The sequence below is a fragment of the Magallana gigas genome, chromosome 7, assembly GCF_963853765.1.
Source record: "Magallana gigas chromosome 7, xbMagGiga1.1, whole genome shotgun sequence".
NCBI classification, from domain to species: domain Eukaryota; kingdom Metazoa; phylum Mollusca; class Bivalvia; order Ostreida; family Ostreidae; genus Magallana; species Magallana gigas.
Window position 1 is genome coordinate 43,729,761 of NC_088859.1, and position 21,560 is coordinate 43,751,320.

At 34.6% G+C, this 21,560-nt stretch overlaps 2 protein-coding genes across 2 annotated transcripts; one reads left to right on the forward strand and one right to left on the reverse strand.

Moving 5' to 3' along the window:
• Positions 1-5,761: 5,761 nt before the first annotated feature.
• On the reverse strand, positions 5,762-10,570 carry LOC105335517 (carbonic anhydrase 1). Its single transcript, XM_011439428.4, has 7 exons — positions 10,407-10,570; positions 9,528-9,740; positions 8,666-8,820; positions 8,205-8,297; positions 7,992-8,058; positions 7,665-7,822; positions 5,762-7,568 (listed from the first exon to the last, which is right to left on the reverse strand). Exons 1-7 carry the CDS (start codon positions 10,465-10,467, stop codon positions 7,365-7,367), a joined length of 951 nt encoding a protein of 316 aa, XP_011437730.1. The 5' UTR covers positions 10,468-10,570; the 3' UTR covers positions 5,762-7,364.
• A 6,405-nt stretch (positions 10,571-16,975) lies between these two features.
• On the forward strand, positions 16,976-21,069 carry LOC105335516 (uncharacterized). Its single transcript, XM_011439426.4, has 3 exons — positions 16,976-17,064; positions 19,931-20,173; positions 20,855-21,069. The coding sequence occupies exons 1-3, from the start codon at positions 17,052-17,054 to the stop codon at positions 21,061-21,063; spliced, it is 465 nt and encodes a 154-aa protein (XP_011437728.1). The 5' UTR covers positions 16,976-17,051; the 3' UTR covers positions 21,064-21,069.
• The last annotated feature ends 491 nt before the right edge of the window (positions 21,070-21,560 follow it).

Below are 21,560 nucleotides of genomic sequence, written 5' to 3' on the forward strand. Positions count from 1 at the left end.
TTGCATCTTCACTGTTTATTATTGTGCAGTAAACTGAACAGGTTGTAACTGCATGTACCCATGGTTCACAGCGATACATTCCATTGCAAAAATTAAAGCTTTTTATAAACGATTTTCTGTAATACATTTGTTAGTCAATTCGGGAATAAGTAGGCCATAGAGCGTTAAACTTAACTGGGTAATATAAAACTGGTTTTTGAAAGTCTTTAAAGAGAGGAGATAAAACGACGATCGGATTAAATGCATTGGTAATGAACGCTTTTCTAAAATTTTCAATAAAAAACGAATATCTACTCCATATTTCCATTTGAAATAGACAACCTATCCAAGAAATTTACAAGGTGACACCTCTCTGAAAAAATATTTAAAAGAAGGGAGCGTTGTTTGGATTTTTAATTTGGACCCACTCATCTCTTTTTTTATCCTCGAAACAACTTTCCCAAGCAGTTATGAAAAGATTATACCCAAACTCTTTGCAATTTAACCATCCATCGCTTTAAGATTATTTGATCACCTTACCCCAAAAGCTCTTGCTGTAATACTTTGTGCATCGTAATTCTTTTCATTAAGTGCTCAGCGTCATGCACAAGAAAGTGTAAAATATTTAGACGATTTTTTCGACAATTTAAACAAATAGCTATGTAAGTTTATTATCCTATTCTTATGTATATTTATAATTTTTAAGCAGTTAAAATAGTCAACAGAAAATGTAGATACTTTTGTTTTACACCAATTAACAATTCTTATTATTGTTCATGAATATGTAGCTTTATCTTAAACATGTATTCACTAACAATTGTGAAAATTAGTGAAGGATACTTTTGTCGTGTGCATCTATTCGATCGATAGATAGATAGATAGATAGATAGATACATAGATAGAGAGATACATAGATAGATAGAAAGGAGAGAGAGGGGGTTATATTGGAAATGCTAGTCTAGATGGATTTGTCGCAAAAGATGTTCACTTTGATATTAACAGCCCAATCACCAGGTCATGTCAGCTGGTCATTTAAGTACATAAACATGTATCAACTAGCCATTGAACTAAATAGCACAAGTTCCTTTTTTTGCATAGTTAGCACTTTATTCAGGCTTTGTCCAGTCTATAAATATTATCATTTTACTAACAATAAAAGTGGTCTGTCCATGCTTTAAACTCCCGGGGTCAAAAAATCACACAATGCTATTTTCTGGAAAATCAAATCACATTTAAAATAAATTATTGAATAGAACGCCCATGGATTTCACGACTTCCAGCATGTATTCGCCTCATTAAACGATGTCACACAGCAGTGAGCTCTCCATATCGTGTATTTAGAAGCAGCATGGGATCTGGCGACACAATAATTTGCCTTCTTTGCTCCATACCAAGAGCTGACTCATCCCAGAGGCGGATCCAGCAATTTGGAAAAGGGGGGGGTTCCAATTGATGAAAATCAATACGTGCAAAATTCATTACTTGTCAATAAACAATGACTTTTTGAAAGTTTTCCGTGCGTAAATTTAATAAACATTTATCAAGTCACTATCTATATCACATCTATTTCAACAGCAGAGCGCCCTGCATTATTGAGCGTTTTGCTGTTTTGGTTTAGGTAAAGAAGATTTGCATAATTTCTAGCCTTAAAAAAAAAAACAAGTATCCAGCAATAAGAACGTGCGTCTATGCTTAATAGAAAAGAAACATTAAAGAACAAAAAATAATTCGAACGAACTAATTACGACAAGTTATTATAAAAATGGATTTTGTTGGTAATTTTTTATGTCTTTGATGTTTAAATTCTGAATTATTTATCGATTTTGATTTCTATCGATTGCCTTCTTAAATAAAGGTCTAAATGATCCGATATGACAAAAGAATGGGGATAATTTATCTGCTGAATACATGTATATGGTACATGTGTAATACAATGGTACAAGCAATTGTTGTCCCAGGGTACTTCTGTAATGGGTGCGCTACATAATCCGGCAGTAGTACAGATGCGATCATACATGTATTTAGGAAAGTTTTGAAAAGTTCTGCATTTTCATAATGGTTTACATATATAACCTTTTTACACGGTAGTTTTGTAACAGAATTTCCGATTGTTGGAAACAAAAAAACAACAACAAAAACGGCTTTTTTGTGTCTCATGTGGGTATGAGGGTAGCTAGCATTCCAGAAAAATAGCATAACCCACGTGTTTATTCGGTGTAGTAAACACCGGTTGCTGAAGGAGAGTACTTTATTTCGATAAAAAAATATCGATAGGTTTTTTTCATATAGGAACAAAATTACGGTACGTTGTACGAAATTCTATAAATAAGCAATTTTATAAGCATTTATTTGAGATTTTTAGAGTATTTATATTATAAATGGGGAAATTGTCTTTAAATAGGCATTAAAAGTTTAAAAAAAAATTCATTTGTCCCAGAGAAAGGGGGGGTTCCGACCCCCGGAACCCCCCCCCCCCCTCTGGATCCGCCAAAGCACCCCTCATAGTAAAGACTGGGGGTTTTTTTTCTTTTTCGCTAAACTGTGATGTGTTCGTAACATAGTTTAGCCAAAAGAGAAACGTTGTCGCAGTTTTGAAGAATATATTTTATAACATGAAATTTGAAAATATACGTTCGAGATAGAGGGATGGCGGTTTCTTTTTTTTCTTTTTTACTTTAAAATCTTGCATATGAGTAAACACCTTAAGCTGCTTAGTATCTAAAATCTGTCAATCAAACACACGCGTGCAGACTGTATCATGAAAGTAATTAAATCAATACATCTAAAGTTACTTAGGCAAGAGGTATGATCTCAAATTTCGCCTTTTCAATAAACGTTTCATTGAAAAACCAACATTTTTCACGACCCCGAAAAAATGATTACAAATTCAATTTTTGACTTATACTCAAAAGATAAAAAATGGTTTGCGTTTCTTTTGCATAATATGATAATAATTTGCCATTCATTTCTGAAATGTGATGATAACAATTCAGTGTGAGGTGTTTTTACGGCTTGCATCATTCAAAGGTTCTTATATTTATTATGATGCTATCTGCGCTTATCACTCTGAACTTTTTTTCATCTTCCGAGTAAAGGTGACGTTAGGGCATTTTATCGAAATAAGGTTATTTCTAACAACCCCCTTCCACGCATACTTTGGCAGTCGAGAGTTTAGCTGTCTCCAATTCATTCTCCGTCTTACTGGCGAGTGAATACAAATTTTTACATGGTCCTTTAAGTTTAATGGACTTTAAATGAAAACATAAATATGACCAAAAAGTAAATGATTTAAAAGCAGAACTATACCCGTGGATTAAGAATTCAAATGGACATAAAATGAATTCATTTCAACGACAAAAACCACCGGCGTGGGAAAAATCCCCTTAAACATTGTAAAATACTTCATTTTAAGACTTTAAAGCGGGGTTTAAAGACGATCTGGGTTCGGTCGTGCAATTTATCTATTTTGAGGCAATGTGATCCTTAATGTCAAAGAATACCTGAAAAAAAGGATCGGCGTAAAAGATTATATGCACACTAATAATGTCAGTAATTAAATATATCTGAAAACCGGTTATTTGGGATGTGAAATATGAATGATTGAATTCTGATATACCAAAGAGGTTACGGATGAACGATTCATACAAATCTCTGAAGGACGAGAGGTTACTGTAAATGATATGCTGGGTACAACCTTTAGGCACTGCCGAGGCAGATAGGTTGATGACCGATGTTAATCGCGTGTATCTTTACCATCACCTTGACAGCGGGTATTGTCACAGCGGTGATCATTCCTTTGTCTAGTTTTTATGAACATATTTCGCTGACAATGGAAAGGAAGATGTATATACATGATTGTATGATCTAAAATAAACTGTCTTACAAGATACTTTCCCGAACCTCAACGATGCTACACACTTAGTCTAACCTGTCTGCCTGTCCAACGGCACTTGTCCGGAACGTATTACCCCCTGATACAATACACTTAATACTACGCCCATTGAATGTCTTTTACAAGAGGAGGACAGGCACATAGCTTTGGGGGGTGGGGGGGGGTTAAGTTGGGAGAGGAAGAGGCAGACCTACCCGAAAAAAATCACTTTGCTGAATCTTCATATTTTAATTGGGGGTGGGGGGGGGGGGGGCAGAGATACTTCCTTTCTTAAACTTTTGAAACTGTCGGCATAAAAATGCCCTCTTTGGGAGTTGATTTTAATCAACTCTCCTATGCAGTTACTCTGGCAAACTGGAAGTAAACGGTGTATGGACCTAAGCACAAACCATCACCGCTAACAACACTAAGTGCGAAAATAGTCAAATTTTAATGCATTATTGAGTTCGAGGGGTAAATCTAATTTTAAATATTACACATCATGATTCTTATGGGTTTTCCGTCTAGCCCGGAATATTTGGACGGAAATATGCGAAATTATTCAACCATTGCCATGCGAAATAACATATCATTGATTTTAAAATAAATTATCATGATTATCAATAAAATCAACTCCCGTCAGTACTTCAATACTTTGTTTTTGCATTGTCCTAAAAGAATCAATAGCGAATATCAATTGAACGGTTTGTCAAAATGTTAATATTTAATATATATTTTCATTGACTAAAACTGGCTCATGCTTAACTCACAGAAAGTTTTTAGGTAAATGCTGTGCAATGACTCCAAACCACGCCTTTTTCGAATTCTAGATCGTTTAAAATCCTTGTCCGGACCATTTTAGCCCCCTCTGATTACTTCACATAAAAAGTGCTGGTGGGTAAGGGGCATGTTGTGACATCATCCAAGTTTCAGTTACGGCCTTGACCTTCCCCTTTCCATGACCATTTTGGTTCAGACTTTATACTATGGTAAATGCGTGCTTGTAGTTAAGGGTTGTAAAGTGACCCTTAAACAAGACAATTTCTGAGTCATGGGTGAAGGTCAAAGCTCGATTCTTTGAAATGTTTTTTATCCCTGTGATTCAAACTCATTGAGACTATCACCAACTCCTGATAAGCAGTTATCAAAAAACATAGTGAAGGCTCTAGTAGTCATAAAGATTTTAAATAATTTGAAATTAATTAGATAAATGCAATTATAGTTCCACTGATTCAAATGCTTCAATGGTCGAATATTTGTATGGGGCATTATGTCTGTTCGTCTGTACGTCCTTCCCTCTGTCTGTCCGTCTAATATTTGTCTAAAACTTCTGAAAAGGTTAACGTACATTTCAAATAACTAGGCCTCAAGTCTTCAAATCTATCTTATCTCGGATCACGGTAGTTTTATCATCTTTTAAGCATCCTTATTGCATGTAAATGCAAAGTCATTTTATCCCCAATTTAGGTCAAGGTGACAATTCGTTTCGAATGTTGTCCCTTTTATAGTCCAGATTCTGAAATTGATAACTAGAAGGTGCATGCGCATATAATTCTCTTTAACTAAACTGGCACAGACTTGGATTACTTTTAATGTGTTTAAACGCAAGAGGCATTTCAAAACAAATACTTTGAAGCTGTCACAAATCAGTCGTTTTTTTGTAACAGGAGGTAGATGGCCTTTATGCTTGGTATATTTCCATGTACCAGTAGCCTAATTATCTGAATCTCTAGGCTAAATCAATTGTTAACGTGCTATTGTTAGCAATGGCAGATACCAAAACGTCGACCTTCACACATGGCTGGAAAGAACAGTCGCAAATCGCGTGCTGAACTAGGAAGAAACTCTTAAACATCAATACTGCCATTTTGGGATTCTACGCTTTTTCAAGAATAAAAGAAAACTTCAAGATATCAATATAAAAGTTTTTAATAAAAAAAATTATTATAATCATTATTTTATTATTATAATTTGATATCCTACAAATTAAACTGAAGATATCTGTGGGGAAATTCAAAATCTCATCTTCCTTTCAAAATGTTACTTTCATCTTGTTATACATGTTATATAGACAGTATATAGACAGTGTTGTGTTTGAGTTTTGATTTATTATTAACAACACACGTCAGAATGTTTTAGTATCATAAACAATCCTGGAATAAATGTGTCGTACAAATAAAATAACATACTTGCGTAATGATATCTTCACAAAAAAAACTAAAGAATTAACCAAAATTTGTGACTTATATTCAAGTATGTATACTTTGCACTGGCGTCGGAAACAAATTGAAAATCCTAATCCGGGGGGGGGGGGGAGTATTCCTGTAGCTCCAGTAAAAAATCAAAGTACTGAAGTACTGACGGGAGTTGATTTTATCGATTATAATTTATTTTAAAATCAACTTATCTTGCATGGCAATTAGTTTCTAGTCTGTACTTGAATTGCCTTTTTTATTATGAATTTTCAGACTTTACCGACAAGAATTTCAAGAAACCCCATATGAATCATGTTGTGTAATATTTGAAGATAGATTTCAAACTACATGTATGTATTAGTAATTGAACCAATTCTAAGAATCGTATGGATCCAGGCACTATTGATATCGAACTCTAGTCTCGTTCAACCAGACGCTCAGCTGTCTCCGTTAATCTCCGACAAGCAAGAGAGCCAATCGCAGCTTCTCGGACCTTTCCGGCAAGCTCGAAAAAACACATTGTCTCCGAGATTGCCGGAAAGGCCCGAGAAGTTGCGATTTGCAAGAGAGCCTCTCTGCTTGTCAGAGATTTATGGAGACAGCCGATCGCGAGCGTCTGGTTGTTTATTAAACTCTGGCGTAGGACTACAAAAATATCTAAACTGTTCGTATTATATAAAATCTGACTATTTTCAAAGTATTTATAGTTAAGTTTCCTTAAAAAAAACAATGTTTCAGCATACATTACATCGAATTTTTCTATTATTTTCAAGAACTAAGTCTTGTCAGCGGTGATGATTTGTGCTTAGGTCCAAACACTGTTTCACTTTCGGTTTGCCAGAGTAACTGCATAGGAGAGTTGATTAAAATCAACTCCCAAAAATATTACCTACCAAATTTTTTTTCCTTCAAAAATCACGAAATTCCTAATCCGTAGGGGGGGGGGGGGGGAGGGGGCTAAGCCCCCCCTTAATTATCGTTCCAGTTCTATTATCTTGAGATTACACGGCTACACGATACTTGTTTCTTTTTCTATTGTTTTTTATGAATGTTTGACACTTGAAACTTAAGGCATAATACGCGTTGAACACAATACATGTTCAGGTTTCAAAGTATCTATACAGACAACGGCACACACAATACTGGCATGTCATTTGGGCCATTGCGTCCATAATCAATGTTTTTTGTGACACACTAACTGATTTCATCTTTTAAAACACTAGTGCAACAAAGTTAAATGATATGTCAACATAGATTGTACAAAAATAATGAGAATTTAAAATATTTCGATTATGTAGATAAACAAAACCCCGGTAAATTTAAAAGCAAGACATGATAAAAGGAAACATAATCATAAAGAAAACTATCACATTGTTTTGGAACACATGACCGGAACCGGATGCAGTTTCTAGAATGTTGACGTTAGTCCTGACTGAGCGACCATTAAGAGGCTGAACTGGGCGGTAGTTATTGGATAAGCTATAAGACTGCGTATCTCCATACAACTGCCTGAACTTAGCCATCTGCAAGCAACAAACAAATGAAGTAGAATAGGATACTAAAAGAAATTAGATTTTGTTTGAATCCCAAATAGTATATTTGTTAACATCTAAACACACCTGGGCGGAGGAAATATGAATTTTCTGCCAAAACACTGTCCATTGCACCGATTGATAGCAGGGAGGCGTGGTTAGACTGCCATCATACCGGAAGTAGTCGCCAAACATCATAGGCATCAGATGGCGCAATTTAAAATCAGGGAGAGAAACAGTTGTCCCTTTTTGTTAAAGAACAAAAAACATTTAATGCATACATAGATGAGAACATTTTATGCATTTAAAAGATTTAACGAAACAGTCGAGATTCTCAGGTCCTTTGCACATTTTAAGTACATGCATCATAGATACCCGAGGTGTTCCGACACCTGTTTGCCTGTTTGAACTTACCTCCTGCTGCTACGTTCATCATAAGATCCACCAAGGGAGAGTAGTTACAGTTTTTGTCGTCGTTAATCTAATAAAAATGTCCGGATCAAAACGAGATGTTTAAGTACGCCGTAATTACCAAAAGAGCAAACATTGCTCAACAAAAGAGAAGACTTTACAGGCAATGTTGCCATATATCAGGTTGTTTTATGTGCAATTTATAGAACCACTTGCCTCAAAAAAGAAACCCAAGACGGCTAGTCCGGAGCTTTTGTCTGCAGCTTCTGAGATCGAGCTGTAACGACTGTCAAAGGTCACAATGTGAAGCTACAGGAAACGGAGAGAAAACACGTTCTGTAAACACCCTTAATGCCCCCTCTCAACTTCTTACAACATTACGTTTCTCGAACCAGGGTTTTTTTTTTGAAATCATATATAAATTAAACTTTGTGCATGGGTGTTATAGTACAAAGGTATTGTGTTTAATTCAATGGATAAAAAAAATCAAATACACTGTAATCAAATTTATACACTGTTTTAATTCCAATTTTCTCGGAATGTTTTGAGAAATTTTTTTTCAAGGGTGACTGTTAATCATGTGGGAATGAAAATTCAAACGGCCATTTCGGTGTTTACATGTACCACCATTTATTACAAGCTACCAAGTGACTGCATTAAGAGTGGTTGCCGAATACCTCCATGGGATAAGAGATTCCATTGTAAGTGTGCTCAGATCCTTTGGTGTTGTCGCTGCCCCAGTGGAAGTGGAACTGCGCCACTTTGTATGTGGAGTGAATCAACCCTCCACCCGACACCATCAAAGTGGATCCGCCCTCAACGTCCACCTGAACTTTTGATGAAAATACACGCACGTATGAATACATTGTATCAAATTGCATATTTTGAAACCAAGTATATTGCATGTTAATCTAGTATATACTTAATCGAAACTTCTTTAGTGTCTCTTTCCTGTGTCCTTTTTTTAAAAGTAAATTCCTATTAGTGAAAAAGGTGGGCGTGACACATTACACACTTACCAATGCATTATGTTTGTGCACAGTCTGGTGGGCGTGGCACGTCGACACCTACCAGTGCATTATGTTTGTGCAACGTCTGGTGGGCGTGGCACGTCGACACTTACTAATGTATAGGTGTTTGTGTACAGCCTGGTGGGCGTGACACGGTAACACTTACCAGTACATTTTATTGGTGTTTGTGCACAGCCTGGTGGGCGTGACACAGTGACACTATCAGTGTATGGTATTTGCGCATAGTCTGGTGGGCGTGGCACGTCGACACCTACCAGTGTATTGGTGTTTGTGTACAGCCTGGTGGGCGTGAAACAGTGACACTTACCAGTGTACTCGGCGACACTTATCAGTGTACTTGTCGTTTATGCACAGACTGGTGGGCGTGGCACGTCGACACTTAGCAGTGTACTGTTGTTTGTGCACAGCCTCTTGGGCAAGGCACGTCGACACTTACCAGTGTACTTGGCGACACTTACCAGTGTACTTGTTGTTTGTGCACTGGTGGGCGTGGCACGTCCACACTTACCAGTATGTTTGTTGTTCTTCATGGTTAGGTTGTACACAGAGCCCGGCTTGTCGAAGTCGTGCAGCCGGAAAGGAGTGAGTTTCCTGTCATATTTTACCTCGGCCAAGGGTGGTAGATTGATCGGGGACTGCGACTGACCGTTACATATTGGGTTGTTATCCTTCCAATAAGAAGGACCATTTGTCCCCTCGTATGACCAGCTAGCACCTGATACTGTGTATAAGAGTTATGATTATTAATCATTTCTATCAGCGTTCCTTTTTTAAAAGTAGATATGTGTTTTTAACACACACAGAGAGAGAGAGAGAGAGAGAGAGAGAGAGAGAGAGAGAGAGAGAGAGAGAGAGAGAGAGAGAGAGAGAGAGAGATGGATGGATGTTGTAAGTGGTTCAAGTGTAAATTTATGGCTGAGTTTTATGCAAAAAGCTTTTGACGATGGTGTTTTAGAGGGGTCAAGGAAAACTTTACGACGGGGTATAATGCAAAAAAGTCTTGAACTTCAAAGAGTTCAAGAAACATTAAAATTATATAAGGAAACTGAGACGTAAAACGACATTTTATTTTGTCTGAACAAACAACGTATGCATAATGCACAGCGATTTATTAATTTATATCAAACACTCTACGTACGACGAATTGATAGCCTAGTAACAGTTTGATTTAGAACGTCAAGCAAGCGAAACCTGAAAATTCGATTTGTTTTCCCAAGTCTACATATATTTAAAAAAAACCTCATTGATTTAGGTAAATTACAATGCCGTCATCACAAAAGTAATCTAAATATATCTATTTGTACATAAGTTAAGTACAGACAAAAGTAATATATGTATGTATAATTTTAAAGATATGTACATGTATATCTATATATTGAATTCCTACCTCTTTCAAAGTGCAGTTTTCCAAATAAAAACACTACGAATTGAAAAAAGGTGTGCGCCATTTTTCCTAACTCTATATTGTCTTCTATTAAAAACAAAGTTTTAGTATATAAGCTGAAAAGAAAAGACAACCTTGATATGTATTAACCTTAATCGGGTGAATGGTGTAATGGTAACGGTTGGTGGTTTTCCATGCTTCGCTTGCATGGGGTATTGGAGAAGCTTATCCAGCTCTGACTTTGATACGACAGCCCAGTGCTGCCTTCAATATGCAATACACATCCACATGCACTTGTGTCTACCTTTCTGTGATGGAAGTTTTCCCCATCAAGTATAGGGGGACAAGGAATTTGTGAAAGGGGGGGGGGGTCAATACATCTACCTACCTCCACCACCCCCTCTAACACCTATGATGACCGCGCAGGAGATATTATTTCAAAATACATTATCATCAATTATCATCATATAGTACACTACTGAAACAAAAGCCTGGCATGTGTTGATGCAGTCCATGCGCAGATATTGGAGGGGTGGAAATTCTAGAAAATTAAAATTATTGATATCTCAAAGTAAATTTATCGAAAATAAATACCAATGTGAATAATTTAGTCAATTTTTTTTTCAATGCCAATGATGTTATTTCTGATTTTATATGGAACATGTTTCACCTACCTTTTCGGTACGTGTAAATGAACAAAGCACATATTTCATTTCTCTAACAAAAGTCTAAATTACCGTTCAACCTCTTTGATGAGAAAAAAATCAGCTAACTTGCGTCTAGGTAAGTTGATCCGATAATGATTATGCCGAGGTCAAGAAATAATTGATGTGTCAAACGCTGGACAATTCTGCTGCAAAGATGTCATGTTCAATGAAGCTGTGTACTATTGTAAAAGAAAATCACTCCCAGGTAAATTGATGCTTAAAAATGTTCCCACTCCCTGTCATATTGTCATAAAAAAACTTAACGAAAGAGTAAAAAAGTAGAAAAAGATTTGAATTAAAATTCTAATCAAAACTTAAACCAGTTTACTAGCTCCACGAAAAGTTGTAAATTAGGTGAAAAACAGTCTGTAAAATCCTTTCAAGAGATAGATCGAACGGAAGATGTACATATTTATGGACAGACGAAGCAGGATACTTTTTTCTAACACGTTTAGTACAGAAAGGTTGGAGTAAATTTTATGTCATTACGTCATAAATACATGTACACCTGTATTTTCATTATGTTTTATATTTTTGAAGTTTGAAATCGACAAATGTTCATAGAACTTGGTGTCATTGTATCTAACAAATTAATTAAATCTTTAGTCTCTCACGGTATGTTAAAAAACTTCTTTCCAATTTATAAAGGGTCAGTAAATTGAAAAAAAACCTTTCCATTGCAGTATAGGATTGCACTATTTTGCAGTCTTTAGTGAGAGTAAGTAATCTATAATATCAGATTCTAACATTTTTTTAGGCTTATAATGCAAAAAAAAATTGTAATTTTCACGCGTAGCCCTAAAATTCTAAATATTTGGCCTTTGAGTGAATACTATTCATATTCGAAACTTTCTTAATACAGAAAATTTACTTATATTAAAGGATTTTTCAGACCAAATAAGAAGAAAAATTCCACACGTCTGATATATTCTTTATAAATGGCATTTTGTGTGTTTATCAAGTTTCCACCACCCTAAATCATAATTAAGTGAAATTTTTTAAAAATCAATTTTATTTTCTGATTTGACCGAGTTCCAGGCATTGGTTTGAAATACGCGTTGGTCAATATACAAAGGGAGTCGTATGTCGCTATGGACACACTTACACTGTTTTTAACTTGAAAATACAGAATAATGTAATCGGTGTTGACAGTTTATGTAAATATGCTATCGTTCTGAATACAATTTTTTTTAAAACTCGTGTATCAGTTATTCCAAGACCTGTTATTTACAGTTGTACAATGGACTTGTATTATAACTAGCTGGGAACAAGAAAAAGATATTCTTCTTTATTTCCCACAGGAAAAACGCTAGTAAACGGTCTGGACAATACCACTACCGGGGTGTTCCGTTTGCCCTGGTCACATAAATGTAGCTTTTTATGGATGACTACACAAATGCTCTATTTCTTCAAACATCGATTCCTTATGGTCGATACACGACCCAAAATTATATTGCATTATATAAAAAGTCTGTATGTAAACTTAATGGAAAGTTACAATACTTTAAATTACTTTTATTTGTGATGTATTTATCTACAATGTCAACATGACATTTCACTTTTATTCCAAATCACAATGACGAAACGCTTTTGGCGGAGAGGCATATTTATCTTAAAATTAGATATAGATAGACCAGGAGCCGATAATGTAAACAGTTTCCATTTCTATTCCAGTTTGTCACTTACTCGTTACTTCGAATCAATGTTTGAAAATTACGTTCAACGTTTTGTGTGGTCTAACACATACACGTTTAATTTGCTCCTTAATTGGCGCGTTTAGAGGTGGTGTGATCGTTTGGTGTTATTTGAAGGTCTTGGTGCACTCCTGCCAAAATATATGTGATAAGATCAGATGCGTGTTTACAAATTTGTTTACTTGCTACGTGATACCCCAGGTATATCAATTTATGGGACGATTATCCTCGTTATTTTTTGTGTTATACATGTAATACAAGAAGGTTAGAAGTCGTTATAGATACTGATATATTAACACGGTTTACTAGAATACATTTCAATATGAAAAGAATAATCTGTTGCAATAGAAACCATTATTCCAACTTTAAATCCGTCGGAATTTTGGTTAATGGCCTGTATTACGTTGACCAAGATTAATTTCTGCTGTATAATAGATATATAAATCAAATTTCTGTTTCTTAGTGCTTGGTTTCTAGCTTGTGTATCTGGAAAAGGCGTCAATGGTTTCAAATAAATGTAACAGTGTACAAAGCCAAATTTACCAAATCGGGACTAAAATTCCTTTGGTTCAAACCGGAATTTGAACCGGAATAAATTCAAACTTGTGATTTTTCTGAATTGGCCTTATTACAATGTATATATACAGTAGAGAATGATTTTTTAAACTTGAAATTGCTTTCTCATCGGGTGGGTAATTTTATGTTATTATGTATGTATGTAACTACTATGACCTGATCCAAGGTCATGAAGCAAGCTGGGGCATAGTATTTTTGGGTTTTTTTTTCAAAATGGGAAGGGGCAGAGTTTTTTTTTCAGATCCAAGATCCAACAGCCAAGTGCGGATCTTTTCAAAGGTGGGGTCTCGGTATGGAAGAAGCTGAGTTTGTTTTAAAGTTTAATAGTAATAGTTTTATTTCCAATTTTTGGCCCAGAGGGCATACACAATTGCAATTATTAGAGAGAAATTTCTAAGAGACTCTAGCTACAAAATAATCCATACACATGCATGAACATGTAACAGCTGGGCAAATGTACATCAGTATGTCATAACATATTAATATACATATCTATGTAGTCAGAAAAGTAGCTAATTACATATACAATGGTGGTATCATGGTCTGTATAAGTATTTCATTAGTTCACTTAGATCTCAAAGTATTCTGTCTTTTTTTGAAAGCATCAATTAGAAATTCACTGAACTTTGTACGTATTGTTTTGTCTTCATTGGACATTAATTGATAAAAGTATTAATTTTTTGTTAAGTATTGAGACATAATGGAATTTCTTCCATCTATATATATATGGACAGTCAGTAGGAAAGTGACATTTATCTTCTACACAATTTTGTTACTTAATAAACATGTCCTTTTGTTTCTTTCTAAATGAATTCTTTTACCAGTATTATTTTTTTTTACAAGTTCATATCTACCTCTTTTAACTCATAAGCCGTGTGCACTTATTCTGAATCTACAAAGTGTTTTCTTTTTTTCATGAGATTGAATAAACAATGTTTCCATTGTAAAATTTTCTTTATACAAATATAAGTATCAAGTTTTCCAGAATTGTGTCCCTCTTTACCTTTTACTGTCCAGTAGTTTAAGAAATGTTTTCATAAATATTTCTTAACTTTATGTTTAAAACATGTGCTTTTGTACTTTTTACATTCAGATAGTGAAATATTTATTTTCTTGCTAAAATAGACTACACTTTTGTACCAACAGTTAACACTGGATAGAATAAGATTAATATTTTCTTTATTCGCATTGTGAAACAGGGAAGATTCATCACATAATTCCAATCTATGCAATTATAATAAGATGCTTTGAATTAATGAAAAATACATCCCAGCTCCCAAGAGATATTAACAAAATTTCAAATTTAGGTTTTCCATTTCTCAAGTTTTAAAGATATCATATAAATGATTGTCTCTTTCTTGTATGCATGATTTAAGGGTTCCCCAAATTTCACCACCATGCATATAATGCAATAGGTTTTGTCATATGATCAAAGAGATGTAGAAATGTTTTGAGAGGAGGTTGAGTAGAGTTTAGGTCTTTAAATAGTTTGAAATTAAAGAGACCTTGAGAGCTTTATTATCTTTAGATCAGATGTTGCTTCTTTGAATGAGCAACAGGAGGACATGACTATACCTAATTATTTATATTTGTTAAGATTAATATGCAATAATTGCAAACAAACAAAAGAATTTCCTCCCTCTACATCCGCCAATAGAAAACTGAGGTTGCCTTGGGTGTTTTTATTGTTGTAAATATATATATATACAGCGTATAACGGACTGAAAAGCCAGAAACAATAAGTATCTGTAAGTGTCAGGTCTTAAAGATTCAGATAAACTATCGTTCCAACATCGAAATCAAGAAAAATAAAAGAACCCATCGGCAACATTTTAACTTAAGTGACCACAAATGGGAAGATATGGTGATAGTGGTTACTGACAGAAGAACAAAGTACAAAGAGAATTCATGGGTCGAAGTTATTCCGCTCTATTCGCATGATTTAGCTAAATGACTGTACTAAGATGAATTCCCAGTAGAGCACCTATACACTTTTATTAAAAATGACCTTGACACTATTCAATTCATATCTATGTTCAGTGAACTATCATCTTTCGTATCCGTTTTAAGTTACATAGAGTTATATCTACAGAGAAAGGAAGCGGGACCGGCATTTTACTTCGAGAAATCAAGAACTTCGAGCGATCGAATTTCAAGCCATCGCGTGTTACTTGTACTTTATAGGTTTTTCAACCTCTAAGGTGACCTTCTGTATTTTTTATGTATCTTCTTCTTCTTGCTGAGACAGCTTTTATTGAAACATTTTCTTTTTCTTTACATAATTGGAAATTAAAGTTAAAATGGCATCAAATGGTCCTTTGCAAGGTCAAGGTCATTAAAACAATCCACGTATTATTGAGTTTTTGTATCGCTTTATTTTGGATGATACAGATAGACTTTATTACGAATATAGTGGTACTTCTTTTAAAGACGTTACAAAATTTAGCCCTTCAGTTCCCACCTTGAAGTAGTTAAAGATTATTGTCGCTTTGCAATATTGAATGAAACGCTTTTATAAAACCATTAGAGATAGAGTCTAAAACATTAACAATCTTATCAGTTCACTTATGAAAATTTTAAATCTGAATTGTTTTCATGCAAAATAAATCCATGTTTCCTTTCGGCAGTGATTTCCCCCTAAAAAATTTAAATAAAAAAACACACATCTTTTGAATCATACTTTGTAGAGGCTCCGGACCACTTTGGCCGATCAAAATAAGCAAAGCGGTCAAAGGTCAAGGTCAAATAGAAAATTTTAAACACCTATATATTTTAACATCAAATTTCTTTAATAAGGGAGAATTAAGGGAATAGATTGTATTGATTTAACCGAGACAAAAATGCGTAAAACATTAGAAATAATGAGATTGTTCGAGAACAATGAGCTTACTATTTTGTTATACATGTATGTATTTGCTTTTATATATCTATTTTGCTCATCATCAACATTTTACTTTTACACTAAAAAAGGTTTTCTTACACAGTCTGTTTTTTCTTTTAACCCCCCCCCCCCCCCCCCCGATTTTATTTTCCCGTAAGAAGTATCTATTTAATTAATTTGTTCAGTCAATCTTGAGAACACAAACCGTCCCCTACAGTGGATGCCCGTCTTTTTCTTTTTAGGCCTTTGTTAAACGAGCTTTAATTTTAAGCATATTATTTTGATAGTGAGTTGATAGTTAAATGTTGTTTTTGTAGCCATTAACCATTTATTACAAGTATGTGGCATCTTTCATCTTGGGTGTCCTGAAGTAGGGACTTTCCCCATTGTGTAATTGTTTGTGTTGTCATTGCTTATTCTTAGCGCTTTATTTAAGCATTAAATCAATAAATTTAAAAACGTTTAGTATTTTAATAACAACGGTATTGGCGTAGAGCTTTTCAAAACTTTATCAAGTTAAACGTGTTGATTTTTTTGATAGACTTGATTTTTTGCAACGTATAAATTATATTTGATATCGACCCCCCTAAAGAACGATTGATTTGGTAAACAAAGAAAATAAAGAAAATCCTAAATATTTATTAGTATACACACTGTAGATATATTTTAAATATGTGCAAAATTAAAAAGTATTGATTACTCTAGCTCTATTTCAGCACAACGCCAATGAAGACGGTCAGAGTTATCTTTCTTACCTCGTCACATCATTGTGACGTCACAAGTATTGTTAATGATCAAAAATGGTAAGATATTATATAGGCCTATTGTATTTTTTCTAATATGCGTTAACTTAAATCTTATGTTAGCAAACTTTACTTTATCAATACTCCTTGCAAAACATAAAGTGTTTTTAGCAAGCAGGCTTACTTGTAGGTTTAGACCAAAAAATGGAATTATACATTATGACACCATGATCTTTTTTCCGTATAATTTTAGTGAAATCAAACTTTTCTTGACATAACATTTAAAGTCATAATGAATAGTAATCAGAATACCTATGATCAATTTTACATCATATCAAATCAAATCGTTATCATGCAACTTTAAAGGGCCGAGAACACACTGACTACACGATTTAAGAGAGACTGCTCTGATTCTCTTCTTATTTATTCAAAATCATAGTTAAAAACGCAAACTTCTTTTCACAGTGTTAAAAAATGAATTGATAACTAAAAAAAAAAATTAATTCACTTTCAGAAAATTGGTAATTTCAACTTCTTTCAATTATCATTATTTCAATTTGAATATGTTTACCAAATTGGATGTTATATCTGGAAAGCTTTAATACTTAATCAAATATTGTATATATATACTGATACCCAATGAGCATAAACATTACTATATAGTGTGACAGAGTTAGATTTATGACATTCCTACTATATAACTCTGGATAGTGGGCTTGGCCATTGGTACCGTTTGTGCTGGGACCCTGGTTCAAACCTCAGCGGAGGCAGTATTTGTCTCTGTTACATTATAGTTTATATCATATATGCATATATACGTATTGACCAAGGTATTGTTAATGTACTTATTAATGTACCAAGGAATGAACTACATGAGCGCTGTTGTGAAGTATTTTTCTGCAATGATTGCTACCTTCATAATCCGCATGAACCATCAAAGAAAGCATGTTATTGTATATATTTACATCTTTCTTTTAACTAATTAATAAATTGATTATAAAAACTAAGAAAAATTCACTAAATTACTGTTAATGTACATCAGTACGTTAGCTAAAAGAAACAAGCAAATATTTTCCTGTGAGTCTTTGAGTCTGGCATCATCATGATTATTTCGTGCAGTCCGTGATTTTTCTTTGGTCGTTGCAGGTTTCGACCAATGGATAAACAAGGCGTGTACATTTCAGTCGTCAGTTTCAGCCGCTGGAGATTTCGACCAATCGATAAACGGGACTTGTAGATTTTAGTGTGGCTGTTTCGATAAAGCTGCGAATTAACTATAAGTTTCCGTAAGAAATAGAAAGAATCATACTCGGTAGATGTAAATATATCAGTAAGATAGCTAAAAGAAACAGCCTAATCGTCTCCTATGGGATTTGAGTCTGACATCATCACGATTACATGTATTTCGTATAGCCTGTGATTTTTCCTTGGTCGCTGTAGGTTTTGACCAATCGATAAACGTATATTAAAGTCTGGCTGTTTCCTGTCAGTTTCAGTCGCTGTAGGTTTCGAACAATCGATAAACCGGGCGTGTAGGTTACAGTCTGGCTGTTTCTGTAGAGTTATGTTTCCGTAAGATGTAAAAAAAAAAAAGTAAGCCATATTTTTTTTATTATACTTTCATGTTAAATACTGAAATCTGATTGGTTTAGACGCAGTTGGTAATCCGTTCTATTACCCTCAGCGTTAGCAACACACTTGGCAACGGGTAACACAACGAATTGTTACATGCGCGTAAATTATGCGCGTACGGTTCGCCGTAGAATTCACTTTATTTCTGTTTTAAAGCAATAATTTTTTCTTTGAAATTAGGACATTCAGCATAATAAAATAAATTGTGCCTGTTTGGGAGGGTAACTGTTGAAATTGACACCCCTCGAAAATCATTGTCAACCTCCGCTTCGCGTCGGTTGACAATGGTTTTCTTGGGGTGTCAATTTCAACTGTTACCCTCCCAAACAGGCACTATTTATATAATGTTAACTTCTTATTACCTTCGTAACAGAAAAGGTATCATTGCATTATCATTTCGTAAAAAATTTTATAAAAAGAAAGCAACATTTATAGTTGGTTCCTTTTATTCCAATTAAATTGGCGAAATGAATATTGCAAAACTTTTATACGTCATACACAAGATATGAAAATCATATTCTGAATAACGATTCGACACCTCTATAAAATATAAGTTGCGCTTGAATTCAGTATCTGCCATCATTTGTTCAATTTAAGAGGTTGTTTGCCATGTCATCCAAATTTTATTGCATGTACATGCATTTTTATATAGTGGCCATTGTGTTATTTTTTTCATGTAATTATTTTCGTCCATAATTAGCGTTTATTTAATACACTCGCGTGCCAAAGGTACGTCAGTTTTTTTTCTTTTTCCTTATATATTTCATTGAAAATAATATTTATTTAAAAACGTTTTTCTGTTGTTATTTGTCCGATTTTGAAGAAATTGATACTAACTAAAATAGATTCAATTTGCATTTTTTGACATACATTGAATTTTTTTTGTCAACTCATATGTAAAATTTGATATTTTAAACACAACACAAATATAATTTTAAGAGCTCTACTATACACTGTATATCTATTGGCTTTTGCAATGAAAAATCTTCCTTTGAATTGTAAATGTCAAATTTCAATGACCGGAGTTTGAACAAATATTTAAATATTATGCAAAAGAAGCTAGAGAAATTCTGAATTTATCACTTCAAGTCTTTTAAAAATCAATTCAGTGGTTACTTTTTAACGATTCTTTGAAAAAATGTTGGTTTTCAATTAAATACTAGTATATAGTGAAAAGAAAAAATTGATATACTTTTGGCACCCGAGTATACATTTAATTGAAATGTTTCTCATATAACTTATACCGTTTATTTCAAAACTCACTAACACCGGCACCACAAAACCTTTTCTGTAGCAGGTGCTATCAACTTGATGGGATCCTCATCGTCTACAAGAAAACGCCACAGTGACGTCACATCTGCCAGCCGTTCTAGTCCACATTTCGGGGTTCTGGCGCTGGTAAACAGGCGGTCACCCCAGACAGAACAACCCAAAGAGCCATCTGATAAGGACACAGAGAACGCGAAAATTTCTGTCGCCAAACTCTACGAACAGAGATACCGCCCTGCCTTCCGCGGAATCGGGGCCCAGTACAATGGTAAATCAATTAGAGTTACCCTTCTTGGTATATATTCGTGCCCAACGTCCTCATGTGTTCGAGTGAAAGAGAGATCCCATCTTCGCTAGCCAAGTTTTCTAACGAATCGGACACTTGGCTAACGAAGATGGAAGGAGACTGACCCTGCTCTCTTTCTCTCATCAATAAGAAACTTTATTCATAAAGACTTCATCGTCTCCAGATGGGCGAGGAACGTACATAATGGCTGTGGTTTGCGACGATGTTAAGGCACTGCGTTTTTCTTCATTAATTTACGTGTGCGAGTGTATTTAACTCCTCGATCAATCAAGTGTTTCTGCAAAAGGTTAAATTTTTACCAAATTATCATCAGTCAAGACTAAAATATCCACAGTGATTGACCTACAATTGACACTTAAAATGATCAGAATTCGTCACGTAGTGTGTTGTTTGTTTGGGGAGGGGTGGTCCAATGCCTATTGTGTAAAACTAAATTTTAGAAGAGGGGCTAACACCCACTCCCCTATTTAGATCCGCGCGTAAGTTATCAAGAGTGTACGGTGTGATCCATCGTCGGATACCCACGGGTGATCGCGTCTTTTACTTATCACCGGGTGATAAATAAAAGACGCGATCACCCGTGGGTATCCGACGATGGATGATCCGACGATGGGTGTGATCATTTATATTTTTTTTCCGCAGATTTGTTCCAAACAAAACCTCTTCCAAAAGCAGCAGCTAGAACTGATGTGGGTCTTGTCTTCAGAGTCCGGAGAAGTGCTTTAAACATCCACCCCTTTAACGATACTGAGGCCCCTCAGCGCATTAAGGAGAACACCATCAGTATCATGAACGACAACCCCGACCTACAAAGCATCTGCCGCCATTTCCAAGGAAAGAAAAGCAGTTGATTGGGACGATCATTTAAAAACAATGGAATGCATACCATTTCATATTCATTTTTACTGCATCGATGAAATAACTGATCTTCATATTTTTTAAGAAAATAAATTGTTTGCTAAAATGTTAGATATTCATAGACTCTGAATGTTTTCAGTTGCATGATTTTACTAGAGTTGTATTACTTCTGATAGATGAAATACCGCTAGCGCTTTTACATGTTTTAGTAATTTTTTCTTTATTTCCTTAAAGAGACATGGACACGATTTGAGACCAAAAATTTTGTATTTATTTTTTATGTATAAAATGGTTTACTGGTGCATTTTTAATGATTGACCAAAATATTGAATGTTAGAGTCAAGTTACAAGCAACATACAGAGGTAAGAATCGGTTGTTTTGTAAACAAAGCTCGAGTCTTATAGTCGTTTACAAAATATGCAATGTAGAGATTTACCATTTCTTAGACAAAATGACATGTAAAAAACAATTTAAACTAAAACAATATCT